The sequence below is a fragment of the Triturus cristatus genome, chromosome 12, assembly GCF_964204655.1.
Source record: "Triturus cristatus chromosome 12, aTriCri1.1, whole genome shotgun sequence".
Taxonomy (NCBI): Eukaryota; Metazoa; Chordata; class Amphibia; order Caudata; family Salamandridae; genus Triturus; species Triturus cristatus.
The window spans coordinates 39752160-39775099 of NC_140595.1; the positions used below are offsets into that span (position 1 = coordinate 39752160).

Genomic DNA, 22940 nt, shown 5'->3' on the forward strand with positions numbered 1-22940 from the left:
CAGTCCGATACCGCTGCATAGTATTGCTACACACGCGAGTCGTGGAACTCCGAAAAATGAAATTAATGCGATAGACGCGACGATTGCGGCATGGCAAGAGATTGGACGGTTAGCACGTAAATTGCCCCTCTATGCACCGGCTCTGCATATAGAATACCATGCTGCGCTATCAGTAACACATGAGGCGCCTTCAATGAGGCTTCTTAAAGAAGCAGGTCTTCAGCTCATGCAGGACTTGTATCCGGAGGGATCGTTCCACACACCAGATACTTTGCAGTATATAAGCAATCCCACCTTGCTGTTTCGATTCGCGATACATAGACTTAAGCATGCAATTAGAGCGCATTATGTAACTTACCCCCTTGAGCCTCCTACATTGCTATCGTTACAGTTTGCACTAACGGTTCCCACCAACAAGAAATTAGTCTCCAGATTATATAGAATGATAAAGTCAGAATGTGGGGATATACCTATTGGGAGCTGGGAGAGATAGAATGCCTGCTTACCCGCCCCGATATTAGAAAAAGACTGGAGGTACATATGCGGACTGACGGGCACTTTGGTCATGAATGGGAACCTGCGGATCATTCACTTTAAATTTGAACACCAAACTTATTATACACCATCGAGGTTGCATAGATATGGCTTGCATGACTCAGATTGCTGAGAGAGATGTGGGCAATGTGGCGCAGACTTTATCCATCACGCTTGGGGATGTCGCAAAGTGGCTGAATATTGGGTACTAGTATTACGAGATCTTGGGGAAATGACTGGGTTAGAACTGCAGTATATCCCGACTGTCTGTTTGCTGTGTTGTGTTCCGCAGTTAAAAGGGGTGTGTGGCCGATTTGTGAGGCTGGCACGGCTTCTGGCGAAACGTAGGGTGGCTATCACGTGGGGTAGCAGACGACCGTCGAAGGTTGATCACTGGCTCAAAGATCTTATATATTGCAAAGATAATATTGAAACTTATGCAGAGGAACTGCTGGCAGTTTCACGTCCAAGAGATATATGGAAGCCTCTGCGACAGTTCCTCCAGGAGAGCTGCTGAGGCTGAGAGGTGTGACTCGGACTGGACGGTGGATTGAGCACAAGCTGGCCTGCGAGTACGGTACAGGTGTAACGATATGTGTCAATACTTGAGATTTGATTAGACTCCATACTATCGATTAGGCACTTTAGGGATATGTTCTTTTTTGGTTATTCATTGCTAAATTTGTTTTCTATTATTGTCACTTATGTAATCGCTGCACTATGGACTCCTATATCCGTTTATATGCGATGGAATTGTATAAAAGTATGAAGGCTGCAACCAAATGCAATCCTTGATTTAAGCAGCCGTAATAACAATCAGATATCAATCAATTTAGCATGTGGAATTCATTCATGGTCCCCCAAATTTATCTTAGGAAGGGCCATGCTGCATGGGCACTGTGCTTTCAAGGGTTTAGCAGCCAAGACAAAGAGGTCCGAATGGTATGGTGGCACAATAGGGGAGGTGGGTGGAGGCAAATTAACCCTCGTAGTGGATATAAAGCACAGCTTTGCTGGTAATCTCACAGAACAGGCAGAGGCAAATTAGCCCTCCGCAGGCCAGTGACTAGGACTATTACTTGAGTAGAGTCCCTCTAATGACCGATACAGCTCACAACAAACCGAACCAACTAGTGGGGAAAAAAGTATTAAGAGGCTTACACACCTGGGTATTGTAGGATTACAGTCTACATCACAGGGCCTCATACTGATTTACCCCCAAAGTTAAATTCTGCTTATTTCAAGCCTGGAAACGCCCAGATAGAGGACCAATGAGCATTTTAAATCCAGGATCGGTTCATGGTGTGAAAATGTAGCTTCCCTACTTCATCTGCCGTCACCTTATTTTTTACCTCACTTTTCTCCCAAACCCCATAACTTCCTCTAATACAGCCAGACATCTAGGTATACCTTGATTCCTTTATAGCAGTGTTTCATAAACATTTTACAACAGCGACCAACTTTTTAGTACTACAAACTTTCACGATCCACACACCATTAATGGATATATGGCGGGCGATTTTTAATATAACTATAGCATTGTGTGGTAGCACAATCATTTATTTACAGACAACACATTTTCCTTTCAAATGATCACTTAATTTGCACAGGCCTACAGTTTTACTTATCAAACTATACCGCACACAAATGTGTGAAAACCATTGTTCAGAGAATATTTATGTGTGTATATCACCAAGTAAAGAATCTTGATTTATTCTGATCCTATTAAAAACTTTGTTTCCTTCACACTTCAGAGTTACAAAAGGTGCTTCATTTGTGTTTTCCTAATAATGTTTAAGGTTGACATTACATTTTGTTGACTTGTGAAAAACATGACAGCCTTTCCTTTCACAACTGCAGAGTGAGGAGTTTGTAAACACCAGTTCCCAAGTTAAGAAGAAAAAAAAAAACAACCAGCAAAAGACATTTGACCTATCTTTAAAGCGCAGCAAACGTGACAAGATTAATACAAAATTTAAAGGCATCTCTATTTATTACTTTGGTTTTTGTGACCCACCAAAAATCGTCTAGCGACCCATAGTTCAGGATACACTGCTTTATAGGAAGTACTACTTCTGCAGCCCTGTATCGGGAGGAAAGATCCAACATCTCATTTCAAAAGGCCAAGATCCTTATCAATTCATTGCAATGAGAGAATTGCGCTACTAAACCGCTTACTTGTGGGACTCCTACTCAATGCCTTTTTACACTAAAACAAAACCATTAACCGCTACCTGCTCACTAGGTAGCCTATCCAGCACCATATTTACTACCATCCTTCAGTGAGCCGCTCCCGCCCTCCCCATAAAAACACAGATTGGACATAAACGCACAAGTTATTACTTGTGTAACGATATATCTGTAAGAGACATTAGTTAGTGATAGATTCCTTACCTTAGAATAATCCCCAGGCGTCAGTCTGGATCCGGAAAGTTTTCTGCTTAGCAATACCCCTGCGCGCCAGTAGGTGGTGACGTGCGGCTCCGCGCCCGTCACTGGCGTCGTGCGCGCCGGGATGACGTAACGGAGGCTACTAAGGCGCCACCCATGCGCGCCGACGTCAGTTCTGTACACAACATTCCGTGCCGAAGCGCAGAGTCATGCGAGAAACTGACCTTTGGTGCATACATCTAGGGCCCTAAAAGGGGATGACCTCAACCCTAGTAATCAGTTCGCAGATCGGGGAGGATGGGTGCGGCGGTAAGGAATCTATCACTAACTAATGTCTCTTACAGATATATAGTTCCACAAGTAGTAACTTGTGCATCTGAAAGAGACACGTTAGTGATAGATTCCTTACCTTAGAATAGATACCTCAGCAATTCCAACCCCGGTGGTGGGTCTGCGAACAAGATTACACCAGAAAGTCACGGAAGCACAGAACAGCCAAAGAAGCAGTCTCTCCAGACCGGACTGTCAAGGCAGTAGTGCTTGATAAACGTGTGCAGCGAGGCCCACGTAGCTGCCTGACAAATATCCTGCAAGGGGACACGGCGTCCCAAGGCAGTAGTGGCTGCAGTTGCCCTGGTCAAGTGGGCACGCAGTCCCACAGGAGGGTCCTTCTTGGCCAAGGAGCAACAGGCTTTGATGCACAGAACGACGCACCGGGAGATGGTCCGTTTGTGCACCGCCCGACCTCTTTTGGCGCCCACGTAGCCAACAAAGAGCTGATCATCCCCCCGGAACTGCTGTGTACGCTGCAGATAAAATGCGAGTGCACGTTTTGGGTCCAGACGGTGGAGCCGCTCCTCTTCCCTTGAAGGAGGCGGAAAAAAGGTGGGCAAAGTGATGGTCTGTCCGATGTGGAAGGGCGTGACAACCTTTGGCAAGAAAGAAGGACGTGTCCACAGAACCACCTTGTCCGGATGAACAGAAAGGAAAGGAGGTTTGGAAGAAAGAGCCTGGAGCTCACTCACTCTCCTGGCAGAGGTGATAGCTACCAGGAAAGCAGTCTTGAGAGTAAGAAGACGTAAGGGACAGTTATGAAGGGGCTAAATGTAAAATGTAAATTGATACTTGTATAGCGCACTACTCACCCGCAAGGGTCTCAAGGCGCTTGTACGAATACCGCTGTGGAACCCATCCTGGCTTTCCCTGTGAGGTGTCCACTCCTGGGAACCCCCAAGGTGGAGGCCAGGCATCCTTAGCGTTGTGGGGGCCGTTGTGGAGATTAAGCAAGCTATTGCCCAGAGTTGCAGAGTGGGACTCCATGATTGGAATAGGCACCGAGGCGAGAATTGTCAGGTCCGTGGAATTTTAAGCCCAAGACCCGCCAAGGCGGGGAATTGAACCCTGGTCCCGGGCCAGACCTCTGCATCAGGGTCTGCCGCTCCAACCATTGAGCCACACTTCTCTACAAGGGAGCGCACATGAGAAAAGTCAAAACAAGATTCCAGTCCCACTGAGGCATTGTGAAGGGCACAGGTGGGAACGTATGCGTAATGCCCTTAAAAAGAGAAGACTGATCTGGAAGCCGTAGAAAGGTAGAGATGGCCGAAAGCTAACCTTTAACAGTGCCCAGAGCAGAGCCCTGCTGGGCCAAAGAGAGAAGGAACAGAAGAACCTCAGAAAGAGGGGCAGAAAGGGAATCCACAGTCTTAGCTGTGCACCATGCCACAAATCTGTTCCACCTAAAGGCGTACACCGTTTTAGTGGAGGGACGCCTGGCTGCCAGGATGACATCACAGACTTCGGGAGGAAGATCGAAAGATGTCGACTGTCGCCGCTCAATCTCCAAGCATGGAGGTAGAGGTTCGGGTGGAGGACCGTCCCCTGCTGCTGCAACAGAAGATCCTCCCGAAGAGGCAGATGGGTCGGGTATCGATGCTCATACTGAGTAGCTCGGGATACCATACTCTTCGTGTCCAGTCCGGAGCCACAAGAATAACTTGGGCCCGGTCGCGCCTGATCTTCTTCAGCACTCTGGGCAGAAGTAGTATAGGCGGAAAGGCGTACAACAGACCGTAGCTCCATTCGAGGCGAAAAGCAGGTGCCGCCTTGGAAATTCCGACGCGCAGAACTGATAACATTGCACGTTCTCTTCGGTGGTAAATAGATCTAACCAAGGCTCTCCCCATCGCTGAAAGATCTTGCCCCACGTCCAAGTTCAGACGCCACTCGTGATCCACCATGCACCGGCGGCTGAGTTTGTCTGCCCTGTCGTTTAGAGAACCTGCCAGGTGTTGAACCACCAAGGTAATGCCTTGATGTCCCAGCCACGTCCAGAGGACGCAGAACCTCCTGACATGGGTCCAGTACCCCACCCCGCCCTGTTTGTTGCAATACCACATGGCGGTGATGTTGTCCATGAACACCTGCACTACACTTCTCCGGACAGAGGGAAGGAATGCCTTCAGTGCAAGCCGGATCGCCCGCAGCTCCAAAAGGTTGATATGGAGCAGGGACTCCGCCGGAAACCAGAGGCCGCTGATCTCCGCCTCTCCCATGCGGCCTCCCCAACCCAGGAGGGACGCATCCGTCACTACTGTGTGCTCCGGTAGGGGAAGGGAGAGGATCTGCCATTGACCCAATCGTGATTCGCCAGCCACCACTGCAATTGCCGTGCAGTGCCCTCCAAGAGTTGGACATGATCGGACAGGTTGCCCTGATGCTGCGCCCACTGGAACTTCAGGTCCCACTGCAGAGTCCGCATATGCCATCTGGCATGCGGCACCAGCAGGATGCAGGAGGCCATGAGGCCCAGGAGCCGGAGGGTCATCTTGACTGAAACCCGGGATAGAGGCTGAAAGATCAGAATCATAGCCTGAATATCCCGGACTCGCTGTTCGGGAGGATAAACCCGAAACAGCATCGAATCCAGAACCACTCCGATGAAAGGGAGCTTCTGAGAAGGACTCAGGTGCAACTTCGGCACACTGATGGAGAACCCCAGCAGATGCAGGAGGTCGGCCGTAGCCTGGAGGTGGGAGACAACTGACTGGGGCGAACCCGCCTTCAACAGCCAGTCGTCGAGGTAGGGGAAGACTGACACCCCGGACCTGCGCAGATGAGCTGCGACCACCGCCATCACTTTCGTGAACACCCGAGGGGCGCTGGTAATGCCGAAGGGGAGCACGGCAAACTGAAAATGCCCACCATGAACTGCAGGTAACACTGGTGGGCCGGCAGGACAGGGAAGTGAAAATAAGCGTCCTGCAAGTCCAACGCTACCATCCAGTCTCCCTAGGGTCCAGGGCAGTCAGGACCTGAGCCAGAGTGAGCATCTTGAACCTCTCCTTCCGGAGGAAGCGATTGAGGTCCCGGAGGTATTCTTTGTCCTTCTTGGGGACCAGAAAGTAGTGGGAATAACAACCACGTCCTACTTCTGGCCCAGGAACGCGCTCGATGGCCCCCTTGGCCAGGAGGACCGAGACTTCCTAACGGAGAAGAGCCAAATGATCCCGACATGCTGCGGTACCGAGGTGGCATGGCTGGAGGGGGGCGGGGGTGGGGGGGACAGAAAGGGAAGCGAGTAACCTTGGCAGATTATCTGCAGCACCCACTTATCCGACGTGATCTTGCGCCAGTGGTGGAGGTGAAAGTGAAGCCTGCCACCCACTGGTGTGGAGTGTCCCCTGAAGCCCGGATTAGGAAGGTTTCGAGGCAGAAGCAGCAGGGGTGGAAGTGGACTGACCCCACGCGGGTTACCAGACCCGCCCCTGCGGAACCCACGTCCGCGGCCTCGCTGAGGCTGGTTCTGCACAGGTTTGCTGGAAGAGCAGGCCTGGGTACCCCTGCCCTGGCCACGAATGGAACGAAACCCCATTATCGCAGGGTTTTTCGAGGAAAGACCCAAAGAATTGGCCGTGGCACAAGAGTCTTTAACGCGCTCCAGCGCATTGTCAGCCTTATCACCAAACATGCGGGAGCCATCGAAGGGCATGTCCATGAGCAAGCTCTGGACATAGTCGTGGAAATTGCCCTGCCCAACGAATCAGCAGTGTCCAAACCACACCAAATGGCAAACTTCGTCGCATCCTTGCCCTCCGCAATCGCTTGGGAAAGGACAGCCTGGACCTCCTCAGAGCACTGAGGCAGAACCTCCGCCACGGAATCCCACACTGCGTGGGAGTTAACGGCCCAATAAGCAGGCGGTATTAACCCACCTCAACCCCAAACTGGCTGAGAACAACCTCTTGCCATATTGTTCCAGCCTCTTAGAGTCCTTATCCGGCGGAGCCGAGGGAAAGGCACTCTGCGATGTCGAGGCCTGAATAACCAGGCTCTCAGGCGTGGGGTGAGTGGTCAAGAAGGCGCTATTAACAGGCGCCGGGCGATGACGCTTAGCGACGTTCTTATCCACCGGCACACCCGAGGCCGGCCGCAACCAAGTACCCAAGAGGACTTTGGTAAGGGCCTCATTGAAAGGGAGCAGCGGCTGACGACATAGACGCCGTCTGGAGCACCTCCGTAAGGAGGTTGGTCTCAAGGGCCACCTTAGGTAGGTCGAGATGGAGAGTCTCCGCGGCTCGACGCAGCACCATAGTGTAGGAAGCGCCCTCCTCCATCGTAGGCGGAGGCGAGGCAAACCCCGGGTCAGAAGACCCATCAAGTTCACCCGCATCTTGAAGGTCATCCACCCAATCCTGCTCGGAGTCACACTGCCGCGCAAGGGGGTCCTCGGAGCCGTCCTAGTCCTCATCCGGCTCCGGGGTAGAAGGAGCCAGCCGCGGCATAGGACCGGAGCCGGAGAGGGGGCCAGCAGTGACGAGATCCCAATGAGGATCCCAGGTCGGAACGAAATGGTCCGAGAACCGGGGCAGGGGCGGGATAAGCGGTGCCTGTGGCGGCGCTGGCGCCGGAGCCAAGGGCAGCGCCGGAGCTAGCGGCGTCGCACCTTGTGGCGCCGGGGCCAGAGCCGCGGGCGTTGGTTCCAGTGGCTCCAGGGCTGGCGCCGGAGGTGTGCCACTGGGTCAACAGGATCTGGACGCGGGGCCCGCAGGCGCACCGGCGGGAGACCGAGGCCTAAACAGGCGGTCCAAGGCACCAAGAAACTCTTGCCTTTGTTCGGGAGTCGCCGACAGACCTGGGTATAGCGGGTAGGCCGCGGGTCTCCCGCGGGTCTCCCAGGCTCCAGAGGAGCCACAGGGGCGGAGCCCCTGTACCCCTCATCCGCCTCCGGGGAGCGACGGAGGGACGTCGGAGAGCGAACACGGTTCTTCGACTTCTTCTTATGGCGTCACTTACCGGAATCTGAAGGTGAAGACCTAGAGTCCGAGGAGCGACGGCTACAGTTGCGCGAACGGCCCCTAGACCCGGAGCGGCGGTGAGAGGAGTGCTGGACCTCCAGCAACTTCCGGCGCCGCTCCCGTAATGCCTTCGGGGCCATGGCATGGCAGTCCCGCAAAGCCCGGGAATCATGGTTGTTGTCCAGGCAGTAGAGGCAGACAACATGGGGGTCCGCCACCGACATATTAGGGTGGCACGACCCACAAGACTTAAAGCCGGGCATCCCTACGTGTACCAGGAGACAAGAGAAGGAGACAAAAAGTCTAAAAATAAAAAAGTGGTCAAAAAATGACAGAGGAACGTGCTCAATCCATATCTGCCCTTTCGGCGCGGAAAAAGAAAGAACTGACGTCCGTGCGCATGGGTGGCGTGCAGGGGGTACTGCTAAGCAGAAAACTTTCCGGATCCAGACTGACGCCTGGGGATTATTTTAAGGTAAGGAATCTATCACTAACGTGTCTCTTTCGGATATAACAGCAAAATACATTTACCTCAGGTCATATTCCATCATGCTCACATCACTCTACCAATCTTCCTTTCTGGAAGTAGTAAATCCCACTGACGCCCTCACAGGTCAGATCAATCAAACCTAATTTCCTTCAGTCCAAACTTTGCATCATATCTTTTCACAGAACGAAAGCTTGAATAAAACTATCCCAGTAAGTCCAGTTCTCCTACTATAGTACTCCATGCAGTCTGACTGTAAATAATGTGAGCTTATGCATACTAGCTTATCAAATTCTCAAATGCATTGCATATTAGCTCATATTTTCTGGGGATGTCTTCCAAAACCAGATTTTTGAAGCCCATAGTGTGCTGAAAATTACAGCACTTGTTGGAAGGGCTGGAAATCCTCAAATAAAAATACATAAGACAATTTGCTTTAGTTGAATATACTTTACAAAACTTCTGTTCCCTGACAGGAAGTGTTTTTATATCCAACACCTGTATTTTGTTAAAACTTATACATATCTTGTTTGGAATACTAGAGTATGATCTAAATTTAAAAAACGATTATCCACATACCTGCTGCGGAGACGAGTTCACATTCTCCTTCGGTGGACTAGCTGGAGGAACATCTCCAAGGAAACCGCCCGAGATGTGTGGCTGACACAGTTTTCTGCAAAACAAAATGAGAAGTGACTAAACGACTGAATACTTATATAAATGAAAAAATAAATACAGTAGAATAAAATGTCATACTACTAAATTGAAGAAACGTAAGGATGCTAAAAAATATGTTAATTCTATTAAGAATGGAAAACAGAACCAGACTTGGCACAATACTCTATGAAATCCGTTTTACACAGCATCAAAAACAAACTTGGCAGAAATCTTATGCCACTGTTTTCATGGTAGCCCAAATAGATGTCAAATTCAGATTAGTAAATCCAATTCCCCATGTTACAATTTCTAGACTCAACAATTTTGAGAAACATGTTTTAAATCAGTGAGTCCAGGCTTTTGAAAGATTAGTCCTGGTTTACCCACAGATTCATGACGTCTGGCAAAACATCATCTTTGGGGAATGAAATAGCTGCGTGAGGATCTTTTGTCTCACCAGCTTAAAATGAAGGCTACGCCTAGTTTTGAATACAATATAAACAAAAAAAGACGGCAAAGTCGTGTTCCGTTCATCTTCCCGATACAAATGTAGAACGGATCAGCCACCTATCAAACTTATGGTTGCTCCAGTCTTCTTCCTTACGTCCCTTTAGAGGTTTCTAGGGACCCAGGGACCCGCAGCATGTTTTAAAAGAACCCTTACTCACCTACCTAGTAGGTGACATGCTTCATCATGGGGTTCCCACCCTGGTTGCGGAATGCTTCCAGGGTGGGCTGCGACATCAGCATTACTGCAGAGCTGGTTTGTTTTTGTGCCAGTGACTTTGTGAATGTTAAAACTGGCTCTGGAACCTATTGACGTCTATTGAAACAGAGGCAAATTCAGGTAGGGGACAACTATAATAGTCGGTTCTGGTGGTATGTATGCGCGTATGCATCTCATGTTTAAGGGCATTCTGGAGTGGTGCGAATAGAGTTTACAACGCATACATTTCATATTGCAAAGAAACTTTTTTGTAACTCTGAAAAAATAAAAAGCCTCCAAGTGTTCTTAATATTGACCGGGAACCCTCTAACTTTCATTAAAATACATTAATTTCAGGTAGATGAGTGAGGGTTCTTTTAAAACACCCAGAGGGTTCCAGGGTTCCTAGAAACATCTAAAGGGACGTAAGGAAGATATCAGGAGCAACCATAATTTTGATATACGACTAGTATTGGCCATTTCTTCATACATCTCGTACATGCTATAAATGGATATGTAAACCTACATTCCTCTCTTAGTCTATGCAATTTTTTTCTTCTTTTAAAAAAACTTCTTTGATTAATTGCTGCTACAACAGTACATTTAACAACTTAAGTTTTTGTCAATAGTTTCTGGCTCTATTATTCAGTTCACTGACATAAGGCAAACCAGAGGCTTGGCAGTATTCAGTGGAAGTGTGCTGCACATCACTGCGGCCTCAGGTCCTCTCATGCTTTTTAGGGTATCCCTCAACATTATCAACAGCTCCTTCTTCTTTAACACAATGATTCATACCTCTGAGCTATTTATGGAGGCGTAGATGGAAGGGGGGACTTGTCTGCTCTCCGGTATCGAGCAAATTCTACTTTAGCAGGAAGTATACCTATTGCCATCAGTGCGCAGGCATTCCTCACCCCTCAGCTCATCCATGATTTAGGACCAAAAATGGTCACTCGACTGACCCGATGGTTACAGTGTGAAGAAGTGAATATGTAAGTAACCGTGTCCAAGGTTGCTGTGCTTAAGTTAGCATTTGTGTTTGCAGGTGCTGGTCCTACAGGTATGATGATTTAACTGCTTCCCCTCAGGTTTTCTAATGTGGTCTGGCAACCCTTAGTCTGTAGGCTGCATCTCAATCATCCATAGAGAGCTACATCCATTTTAGCAACAAGCTTAGTCCAGGCAAAGCCTAAAAGTTACAAAAAACCTATAATTAGTTTGAAGCAGGAAACACTGATCGCCTCAGCAGCCTCTAATCAAGACCGAGCTTACAGTGGAGGTAGATACATGCAGGTACATGCTATCCAAATGTGTTCTTTCAGACCTTAATCGTAGCAGGATAACCACACAAACACCCTACCTCCCACCAAGAAAGATCCTGAAATAAAACATTTAACAGTTTCCAGGTTTAGAAAGCTTGCATTGGTGAGGATGCCTTAGCAGTACAGACTCTGTAACGGTGTACCAGCAAGAATAAGAAACATTTACAAATGTCAGGAGTTTCAAAAGATGTAAAAAAATTGGCTGTACCCAAACACTCAAGAAACCTTCCAACCTACAGTGTTAACAACACAGGCTGATCCCATAAAATGACAGCAAGGGACCAACTGTCCGGACACAAGGAGATGGTATGCAACATCAAGTGCTGTTTGAACCCAACTCATGCTTTTGCATGACTGGCCTGTGTGTGTTATCCAACTCTACAGCAACACCACTGAAGTTTTCCTCCAAACCTCACATGCCTCAAAACATCACCAAAGTCCCAATATAAATACATCACACAGAAGAAGTTGGGTGGCCTCTTACATGAACGCACTCACTTTTAGGTAACCCCACAAGTATTAAGCACAATACAAGTGCTACAATATAATTACATTTATTGTCTACTTTTCCCTTCATGTTCATCACACTTGTATGAAGGAGCCCTGTCCTGGTTGTAGGAAATAGTGCACAGTTATCCAATCTGACATGGAGAAGGTCTGCAAGTCAGCTGTTAAAAATGTCCAGGGGTACCATTTGCATGACTTGAAAGCAGCGTGTGGAAATATAATCCACCTGCGGGTTAGAAAAGCAGTATAAACTAAAACAAAAAAAAAGGGTTGTGGACCCACACAGAAACTTGCTTGGGGAAGAAGCACGTTTCATTGCAGGACAATAGTTTGCAAATGTAATTGAAGGAAAGCAACCATGTAGGAAAACCGAGCTTGCCTATATATCAAACGATCGTGGGAAATTAAGCATGCAAGAATAATCATCCAATTTCAGCACTAGGTGTTACTCAACCGTCAAAATAGAGGGAAAAAAACGGATTTAGAAAGACAGAAAGCATTCCCCTATTGTCCAAATTAAATTTCCGTAATACAGAGGGACGGAGTCATGGCGATAGGAAGAGAAAGTCGTGTAAATGGCTTTTAAAATCAACAAGGCCTGTGCACCAGAGCAGAATTCAAATTCAACTTGCACCAGGAGGACTTGCTGTTGGGCTAACAATGCTGACAGGCCCAAAAGACTGTGCACACACTTAAGTAGATGATTAAAAAATAATTAATAATAAAAAACGAGGGCAGACAGAGCAGACTGGAATCAAGTCCAGTCAGTGTTTCCGGTCTGAAGACTCATTACCTACGCTCAATTGTAAGCTTTGATTCGCACAGCATCAGGCACCCTTCTCATCTGCTATTTTTAGAGCATGAATCACGCATGGCGAAACAAAACACCATGAGTGGCTTTTATCAAGAGGAAAATAACATTTTAATGTTGACCCCTGCAGGCTAATACAGTGGTCGGTTTTCCATTCAGGTCAGAAGGTACTGTGAGGAATATGCTTCCTGGGCATAAGCAGGTGGTGCACTGGACCATTCACAAGGGGCACCGAGTAAATTTTTATTTTACTACATGTTGGTGTGTTGAGTGAGGCCAATTTATTTAACCAACCGATTTTTGCCTTGATAATCATATGCACATTGGTTTTTAACCAATCCTTGGTTTGCAATGCAATGTCAACTGGAGCCCGACCATGGCAATGGGTATTTTATCTTGCAGGAATCGGATTACTTTCTTGTTAACTATATATTCAACCCCACCATTAAAGGCAGATTCTACACACCGCTGCTGAGCTAGTACTATTGACAGCACCACAGTAACATCAGATTGAAATACTCGATGTGCAGACACATGCTTTACATGACTGGGGAATTACTGTAGATGTGAACCTCGTGCAGAGAAAGTTCAGTCTAATGCCATCTAATGCATACATTCAAATGGTCAAAAACTAATGTTTTCTGGGGGAGACAGAGGTTACTCAACTTTGCATTATGCGCTCACCTCCCTTAGCCAACATTTTTTAAGCTCTGTTTAAATATTTTAAGCTTCCACAACAATATTTCCTTGATGCATTGCACATGTCAACTGCTGTTTTCAGTTTGACATTGTTAGATCTGAGTTTTTCCGGCCTACCTGCAGCTAGAAATATTCCATTTTTTTCAATTTATTGTATTATATTTGGTTTTGAACTTTTTTCATGGAGCCAAAGAACAAAGTTTGGAACCCTAGAGAAATTGGTGCACGATGAACTCAACGGTTGCCCTTATGCAGCCACTCAAATGTCAAAAGTGAAAATATTAATGCAAAAAAAAAAGAAAAACAACGAGCACAAGTGGATGCACAAGCAAGGCTGGATATTAATGTATAACACTATACAGGTCTCCGTAAGAGGAAGCGAAGGCCTTTAACAATGGTGCATTACTCAGTTAATAACCGGGGCTCATAGTGCCAGGAAGATAGAACTTGATTGCATATAGTTAAGTTTTGCGACCATCTTCACCCAAGAAACAGAGTGGTTAGGCAGTCGTTTATGCTTTCATATGTGATGCAGGTGGCCTCTATAATCATGGAAGGAGACTTAAGTTGGGATCACCAATGAGAAGCATCGACTCATGGAGAGAACATTCTAAGTCATTTCTATTCAGGTAAACTTGCACTGGCAACGACAGTCTTACTGGATCAATCAGTGCACTTTGATTTGCAGTATTACTACTGATTTTTTATGCAATTTGGTGCATGGAAAAGCATCACAGCTTTAGGCACATGCATACAGCTTTTACTCGTCCACTCACTGTTAGCAAAGAATGCATGTGCACCAGTGTAGGCAATTCCTACCAGAGGCACCATATGAGAAATCATCATGGAGCCCAAGACATGACAGCAGAGTAAGAGCAAATACAGCACAAGACACATGTTCAAACACAAAGAGCGAACTAACCACACACATTCTTGTCAAAATCTCTTACACATTTACAAAACGCTTCAACCTCCAAATATTATTGCCTGATAAATGTCATTGCATGTAGGAAAATGAAGAAAACCATAAATGACATAAAATCTGGAGTCAGGCATTATTAAACTTAACTCTAGGTGGCTTGGTTTGCATTTTGGATAAAAATTCTATAAAGCCAGAAGAGCATTCAGGCTTGTAACAGATGATAATGAATATAAACATATTACATGGGAGCTAAAGCATCTCAAGCTATTCAAGTGCTGAGTATATGCTATCCTGATGATCCTCACCTGCAAATACATCACATGAAGCAAACTTTAATTTGAAACATGACTTCAGACTAAAACAATGTGCAGTCATTTAGCTTTCTGTGAGTCCTGCTGTCCATAATCATGTCTTTTGGAACTGGGGTCCACTGGGGACTACCACAAGGGACCTGTGAGAATCTCAAGGAAACAGCTAATTTCTTTAGACAACATGGGGCAAAGAAGGCCTTTTTCTGCATTCAAGACCAGCGACAGAGCAGGGAAAGTGGTGTTCAGAAGTAAGAGTATGATGTGGAAAGTCTACTGGAGAGAGAAAACAAAGTCAGCAGTGGTTGAGTGAGACAGACTGTGGTGGAAGAGGACACACTAGTATTGGCACTGCCAGTGGGTGTAACTTAGACCTATTTGTTTTCTCTGTGTTTTTTCTATTTGTCGTGGTACTGGAGATTAGTACATTTATAGACAGATCAATTCCATTAAAAGGCTAGGTAACAATTCCCTTTGTAGGAAGCCTGGTGCCAGTATAACAAGGAAATCTCTGCCACCACAGCAGTAATAAGAAAGTTCCCAATCTCTGCAAGGTGGCAACCCAGAAACCTTTTCATTAGACATTATTAGCTGCAATTGGAATCCAATGTAGATAATGAAATGGGTCAAATCTTGTGACAACATTTTTGGGCAATTTGTCCTACCATCTATGATTGCTACAATTCTGAGTCTTAATAACACATCCGTTGCATTGTCTTCGTTTGTGTCCTGGCACACCATTATCTAAGTGCTGGGTTCACCATGCAAAATAGGATAGTTAGAGCCTGCACACCAAGGAGGGTGCATTAGAGAACGCTGGGAGCTATTGTTAAAACCATAGCTCCCATTTTCATTGGCAGGAAACTGGCCTCACTTTGGTGAAGAGCAGGGAACTACCCGCAGGCAGATGCTGTATGCAACTGTACCCCTCATCCACAGCAGTCTCCTTAGACCACCCTTCTACTATCCACCCATGGTGGGGGTGCAGCACTGTAAACGCTACCTTTACATGGACACTCATTACACCTCACAAAGGCTTCTTTGCCAAAGCACCAACATCTTTAAGACAGCATGTTTTTAATGGCGAAGGATTCCCATATTTGAATGGGCTATGCCTCAATGCAAATGAGGGACAGCCCCTTATGATAGCACAATCCACAGGGCAGAAGGGTCTGCATAAAAATCTGCACACGCTTTTCTAATACCAACGTGCAAGAACCAGGTGCAAACACAAATTGCTTCCCGGTGGCACTTTCAGTAATATAGCCCCCGGTGTTTTATCTGTTGTCCTTTCATGGGGACAGGCTTGCTACTTTAGTCAACTAATTTGCTACCAAGGAGCATTTCCCTAATTTTGTTCCCTATTAAAAAAGCTCTTGAAAGGGGCACCCTACAACATATATATATATATATATATATATATATATATATCTATATATATTATCTACTGGCGGTCGCCAGTAGATAGTTATAGTTAGGACCGTGTTTCCATAGGAAATCCGCAACATTCTATTTGGAATAACTTTTGCGTCGATTGACGAATCCTCGCAAAATTTTCAAAATAGGTGGGGCGCTCCGCTCCTTCCCTGAAAGTCTCGGGGGGATTCGTCAAGCGGGGGCTGAGAAAAAGGGGAGGTCCCAAAACACGTTTTCCCCATGCATTTTCCCATAGGACCTTTAGTCCGCGCTACAGCCCGAACGGCTGAACAGAAAACCTTGAAATTTGGCAGAGAGGTAGTCCTCAGGTCAGGGATGTGCCTTTTGCAGGTCTGGTGTAAATCTGTTCAGTATTTTCTGAGAAAATAGCATTTAAAAGCATATATATATCTATAGGCGCGCACCGTGCGCGTACGGTAAGTGCACCCTGCCGTGCACAAGCGCAATTCTGATTGGTTGTTAGATCTTAGTAAACAATCGAATCGATCGAAACCAGGAAGTGTCGGCCGCCATTTTGTCTCTCGCAGTCCGAGGGGGGTGAAAAATAAAGGTGGAGAACATGAAAAGGGGGCAGGGTGGACAGTTCCTGACCCCCTAGCCATTGTCAGGGGGTCCCCAAAGGACCCCCAAGGGCCATAAATGTTTTTAATATTTTTACGAAAAATCGCGGAGTGCGCTTACCGTGCGCGCACGGTAGAACCGTGAAAATTACGCGAACGGCGTAACGTGGGCGCGCAGTGCATGAAGCGCACCGCGCGCCCACAGAGCGCGCACGGTGCGCGCACGGTGAAAAACCTTTAAAAAAATTAATAAAAATTAAATAATAAATACATAACTTAGCATTTAAAAAATCGTACAAATTCACTGAAAAAACCATAGGTTTCACACACGTTATAGTTAGGAATTAGCATTTAAAAAACCTTGCAAATCCACTTAAAAAACCATAGGTTTCACACATGTTATAGTTAGCTGGACATTTCCCTCGTAAAAAACCAATGAAATTCCCCCGTTATAGTTAGTAAAGGGAACTATAACTCACGCGACCGCAATCCACTGCTGATGACGTCAGATATTACATCACTGATGACATATGTGTCTTTCTGTAAAATAAATATTTATTAAATATGTATAGCTAAAGGTTAAAGGAAAGAAAAATGGGTAAATAAGTGAATAAATACAGTGATGTAATATCTGACGTCATCAGCAGTGGATTGCGGTCGCTTGAGTTATAGTTCCCTTTACTAACTATAACGGGGGAATTTCATTGGTTTTTTACGAGGGAAATGTCCAGCTAACTATAACATGTATGAAACCTATGGTTTTTTAAGTGAATATATATATATATATATATATATATATATATATATATATATATATATATATATAACATACACACACACACACATATATATATATACATCAAAATTCCATTAAAGTAGTCTGCAAGTAGGTACATATATATAAGGGCGTCGGCCCGAAACGCGTCAGGATTGCTGAGACGTGCTTCATCACAGTGGCCTCTCTGCTCGCTACGGTTCCTCTGCATGTGCGTCCTATCTGGTGGGCAAACCCTTTCTTCTCATTAATGGCGGCCGTGCCCGGTCGCGGGATGCACTACCGCTTCTAAGCGGGTCTGTTACAGCTGAATGGCAGGCTGTGTTGTGCAGAGCAGAGGTGAGGGTGTCAGCACTGGGGAGAACTACTGTTGGTGAGTGACACATTGAACACTTGGAGAACTTTTGTTTTGGAAATGACTGCAGCCCACATGGGCTTGATGTATAAGGACTTCCAATCCCATAATGCTGTGCGTGAATGCTCACCTGAGCTGAATCTGCAAAATAAAAAGAGGAAAAATATTGGAGGTCCCTTGCTATCATTTCCCAGCAGCTTACCTTTGACAAAGGGCGTCGGCCCGAAACGCGTCAGGATTGCTGAGACGTGCTTCATCACAGTGGCCTCTCTGCTCGCTACGGTTCCTCTGCATGTGCGTCCTATCTGGTGGGCAAACCCTTTCTTCTCATTAATGGCGGCCGTGCCCGGTCGCGGGATGCACTACCGCTTCTAAGCGGGTCTGTTACAGCTGAATGGCAGGCTGTGTTGTGCAGAGCAGAGGTGAGGGTGTCAGCACTGGGGAGAACTACTGTTGGTGAGTGACACATTGAACACTTGGAGAACTTTTGTTTTGGAAATGACTGCAGCCCACATGGGCTTGATGTATAAGGACTTCCAATCCCATAATGCTGTGCGTGAATGCTCACCTGAGCTGAATCTGCAAAATAAAAAGAGGAAAAATATTGGAGGTCCCTTGCTATCATTTCCCAGCAGCTTACCTTTGACAAAGGGCGTCGGCCCGAAACGCGTCAGGATTGCTGAGACGTGCTTCATCACAGTGGCCTCTCTGCTCGCTACGGTTCCTCTGCATGTGCGTCCTATCTGGTGGGCAAACCCTTTCTTCTCATATATATATATATGTTTTTTCCTAACATAACTACAGACTATTGTTTGTGAAAGTGCTTCGGGATCCTGCACCTGAGCAGGACTCTTCAACCTTCATTGCTTAGTGTTACTAACTCACTATACTGGAAACACCACTGTCTAGCTTTAAGAGGATCTCTGGTATTATAGTGATGTTGGAAAAGGAAGATTGCTGTATTGGGAAATTAGCAGTATTTCACTAACAAAAACTCATCTCCAGGGAGCGTGGCCACGATGGTGCTGTGAGTGGACGTGCTTCGCCAGAACTCCGTCCCCGCCTGGCTTACAGAATCTTTCGTAGCACTCCCAGGCCGGTGAAAGCCACTCGTTCTGAGGCCCACGGGCGGAGCGCTCGGTGGGATGTGAGATGCACGCGGACCCAAGGCCTACCCCCTACATGGGCCACATCATCCCTGGGAACCAGAAACGGTGTGCCAAGAAGAGTACATGACCGGGGGTTCATCGGCCCCCACTAAAGAAGATCCGACATCCCGCCTGGGCTGCTCCAGCCTGATATACCCCTCAGACCTTGCACCACTAGAGCGGCTGCGGATTGGGCCCGGATGTACCTCCTTAAGCGTTTGAAGTAACCTCAAGGCCCGGCGACCGGCCTGAGAGTGGTGCCTGACAGTAAAGCACTACTACCCCAGCTCGGTGACAGGCAGAAGAATCCTAATACAGAGCCGTCTGGGATGCCTGGAAAGCACAGGAGCAGTGCCCGCCGGAGGGGACCACGGATCGGTCCTCGCTCTCGCTGCAACCGGAGTCTACTGCCCCTCAACTCTTGCCTAGTGGCTCCCTGATCCCACACTAACAGAGTGATGGCCACATCAAAAGCGAAGAAAGACAGCACAGTTTGCGACTTGCTGCTAAAAGGCAAGGGGATGCCCAACAAGAGAGGATGGCGGCAAACGAATCGAAGCACCCCTGCGGAGGAGATTGTGCTGCGGGCTCAGTTACCCATGAGTTTCTGTAATCAAGTGCGCTACGCTGCGGAAGGACCTGCAGACAGTAAAAAAGGACCTGGCACTGGTGCTAAGAGAAGCGCGCAGAGACATCGACGAAGTAGGGGAGAGAGTAGTGGCCCTTGAGGAGGGAGCTACAATAAATGCCCTCCAGCAGGAAATCATCCGCCTCCGGGGTCAACAACTTGATCTGTAGGCCCATGCAGAGGACCTAAAAAATAGGTCCAGACGAAACAACGTCCGCATTCGGGGCAGCCCTTCTGAGCACGGAGGGCAAGGACCTCGAGGGCTATGTTCAGGCCCTCTTCAGTACTATCTTGAGCGACGACGCGCCAGACAACATCAAGATAGACGGGTGCCACCGGGTGGGTCCATCCCTGGCACCTCCCTGTCCACCAGCTGACATCCTGGTCTGTGTCCACAACTTCAGAGAGAAAGAAGCAATACTCAGGGCCGCTAAAACGAAGCAGAAACCACAATTCCGCGGTCATTCGCCGCAGCTGTTCCAGTATCTCGCAGCCTCCATGCTGCAGAAACTAAAGGAGTTTCAACTCTTCACTAACCACCTACGGTCTAAAGGAACTGCTTACTCTTGGGACCATCCCTTTTGTCTTATTTTTAAAGTAGATGGCAAGACATATCAGCTACACTCCCTGATGGAGGTGTGCAAGATTCTCGGCTTGGACCCTGAGGTCCAGGACTCCAGATGGCCCCCAACGGAAAACAACCCCCCCCCTCCTGCCACTCCCCCCCAGCAAAGAGCGCCACAGAGCTGTCCGTGGTCTACAGCTAGATAGACACCTGGCCGCCATGGCCAAAGAAAGATCTAAGGTACTGTGCTCCCTCACTGGCGACAGCAAGGCGCCCCCCCCCCCCAATCCGGTGAGCTACTGTGCCAATCCGGTGAGCTACTGTGCCAATTCTTGAAAAAAATGGTCACGTTTAGCGGGGCGTGGGCGGAGTTGCAGTGCATTGCCTGTCTCTGATATCCTGTTCAGCCTTGGCTAGTTTCTTCCTCTTATGATGGACTCTACTGTCTCTATATTTGTTGTTGTTATTTGTTTGGGTTGATGTGGGGGGTTTGCCCCTTTCGAAAGGCCGCACCAGGGTATCGCAGAACACATATATATATATGTAACTGTTGCGCCAGGCTGGCCACTGTCTCTCTCCAAGTCTGCCAAATGAATCACTAACCCATCCCCCCACCTCGACCAGCTGGAGTTTAAATTAATGAGCCTCACTGTTTGAGGCCTTAACAAACCAGTTAAGAGAGCTGCGTTCCTCTCTTTATTAGAACACTTGCAAGGGGGACATATGCCTGATCCAGGGGAGACACTTACTTCCCAAAGACACACACAGAATGCAAACCAAGAGGTTTCCTGCAGCACTTTTGGTCATCAGGGAAAGGGAAAAAAAAGGTGGGGTATCTATTCTTCTCTCTAAGCGCTTCTCTTGTGAGGTCCTAGGCCCATTCTGTGAGGTCAGGGGTTGCTTACTAGCCCTCCGACTGCAACTTGGAGCACTCCATCTCACTATCACCTTGCTCTACTCCCCAAATAAGCGACAAGAAGACTTTATAATTGATGCCATAGCAAAGGTGCTCCATTCCCCAGACCCAGCGATAATGGTGCGTGGGGACTTTCGCATTCATCACAATGTTGAATAGGACCGCTTGGGTCAGAGAACAGGGAACACTGTGTCCCCATCTCCGGCCGGGTTGACTTGGCTCATCGAATGCAGGCTACACAATGTTTGACGCTCGCTACACCCCGAACGCGACTACACTTTTTATTCTGCAGCCCACAAGACTTACGCACGTCTGGACCACTTCCTGGCCTCCCCCTCAGTATGGGAACGAGTAACGGCCTCCAACATTGAGCCCCGCTCCTTATCTGACCACGCCCCTCTCACTCTCACCTTGCACACCCCCACACTCAGACCCCACCTTGGCGATTGTGCGAGACCCTACTACATTCACCAGACACAGTAGCAGAACTCAAGAAGACAATAGTGGACTATCTAGCCCACAATGACACGGATACGGTTGTCCTCGTCTCAGTGTGGGCGGCCCTAAAACTGGTCGCACACAGGGCTCTTAAAGCAAAGGTTGGGTGTAGGAAGCTGGCTCTGTATATACTATACCAAAATTAGGTCTAGTGTGCACAGTCCAGTGGCACCCCAAAGAAAGGCAGAGGTAAAAGTAGATAGCACCTTTTTAAAAAAATATATATTTTGAATGGCATTTTTTGTATTCACGTACATCACAGTAGTATTAATGGCATTGATAGACACGAAAAATTTCACATTCATTATACATTTTGTCATGAGAGTAGGTAACATCGTGGTCTATAATCCTCCCATAGCCTCAGCGTCAATGATGGGTCTAAAGGACGAGCGGTGGAGTGGTGTCAGCATCAAAGCGAGGCAGCCTTCGGTGTATGCTGGGGTGTAAGGCGTGCTCTCTGTGTTAGCACTATATCGTGGGGATGGTGATATGCCATTCTTAATATAAACTTAAACTCGGGGTGTAGAACTGGGGTACACTGTGTCGCACACTGCTGCAGATGGGGGGTGATCGCCTGATCGGTACATTGTGGCAGGCAGCTAGGCAGGCTTGCGCAGGGGAAAAGGAGGGGAAGGGATAGTGCCGGAGGCATCTCCATGGAGACATAGTTATGACTCGCTAGCGGCCGCCAACCACAACCCGTCGGGCGACCCATCCCTCCGCGAGTCGCCCCAGGCAGCTGCAGGAACCACGAGCGCTCCCGGAGAGCCAGTAGACTGAGATCCAGGTGTCGGTAGTGTTTCTTGTGTGAAGGAGTTGAGTAGTATGGCCCAAGGCATAGAAATGGGATGTTTACAAATATTTTTAACCTCTTCCGTGCGGAGTTGTCCCTCTTCGGCTGCGCCCCATTTCTTAACAGCACCCACCCATGCCGCAAGGGGAGGGCCTCCCGGGGCTTTTCAATGCATAGTGATGCACTGTTTTGCCAGGAGGAGCACCAAGGACGCAAAGCGCGTTTCTACTTTCATGTTTTTGCGGCGTTTGCAGATTCCAAGGGCACTAGCCTCCCATGTGTATAGGTCTGGGAGTCCCGTGACTGTCCTAAGTGTGGTATGGACTTTGTCCCAGTAGCTGTGGAGTGTCGGGCAATCCCATAGCATGTGCTGAAAGGAGGCATTAGGCTCCGGGCACCTGGGACAGGTGAAGGAATTGCCAGGGAAGTACTTCTGTAATTTCCCGATGTAAGGTACGCTTGGTGCAGTATATGCAGTTGTATGTTTTTAAAGCGATAATTACGGGACACTTTTTTAGTGAATTCCAATGCAGGTGTCCATTCCCTATCGTGTAATGGCCTACGAAAATCCATCTCCCACTGCTCCCGAAGGGGTATTAGGGCAGCTTGCTGAAGGGTCCGTAT

General features: G+C 47.7%; 1 protein-coding gene across 2 annotated transcripts in view; it reads right to left on the bottom strand.

The window, feature by feature from the left end:
* The window catches only part of ELL (elongation factor for RNA polymerase II), a 225870-nt gene that overhangs the window by 101648 nt on the left and 101282 nt on the right, over positions 1–22940 (bottom strand). For both annotated transcript variants that reach the window (XR_014972352.1, XM_085639498.1), the window contains exon 7: positions 9289–9382. Coding sequence is in view for 1 of the 2 variants with exons in the window: in XM_085639498.1 (XP_085495624.1) it covers positions 9289–9382 (94 nt within the window). In the remaining variant the exon portion in view is untranslated. The remainder of the gene's footprint in view (positions 1–9288; positions 9383–22940) is intronic.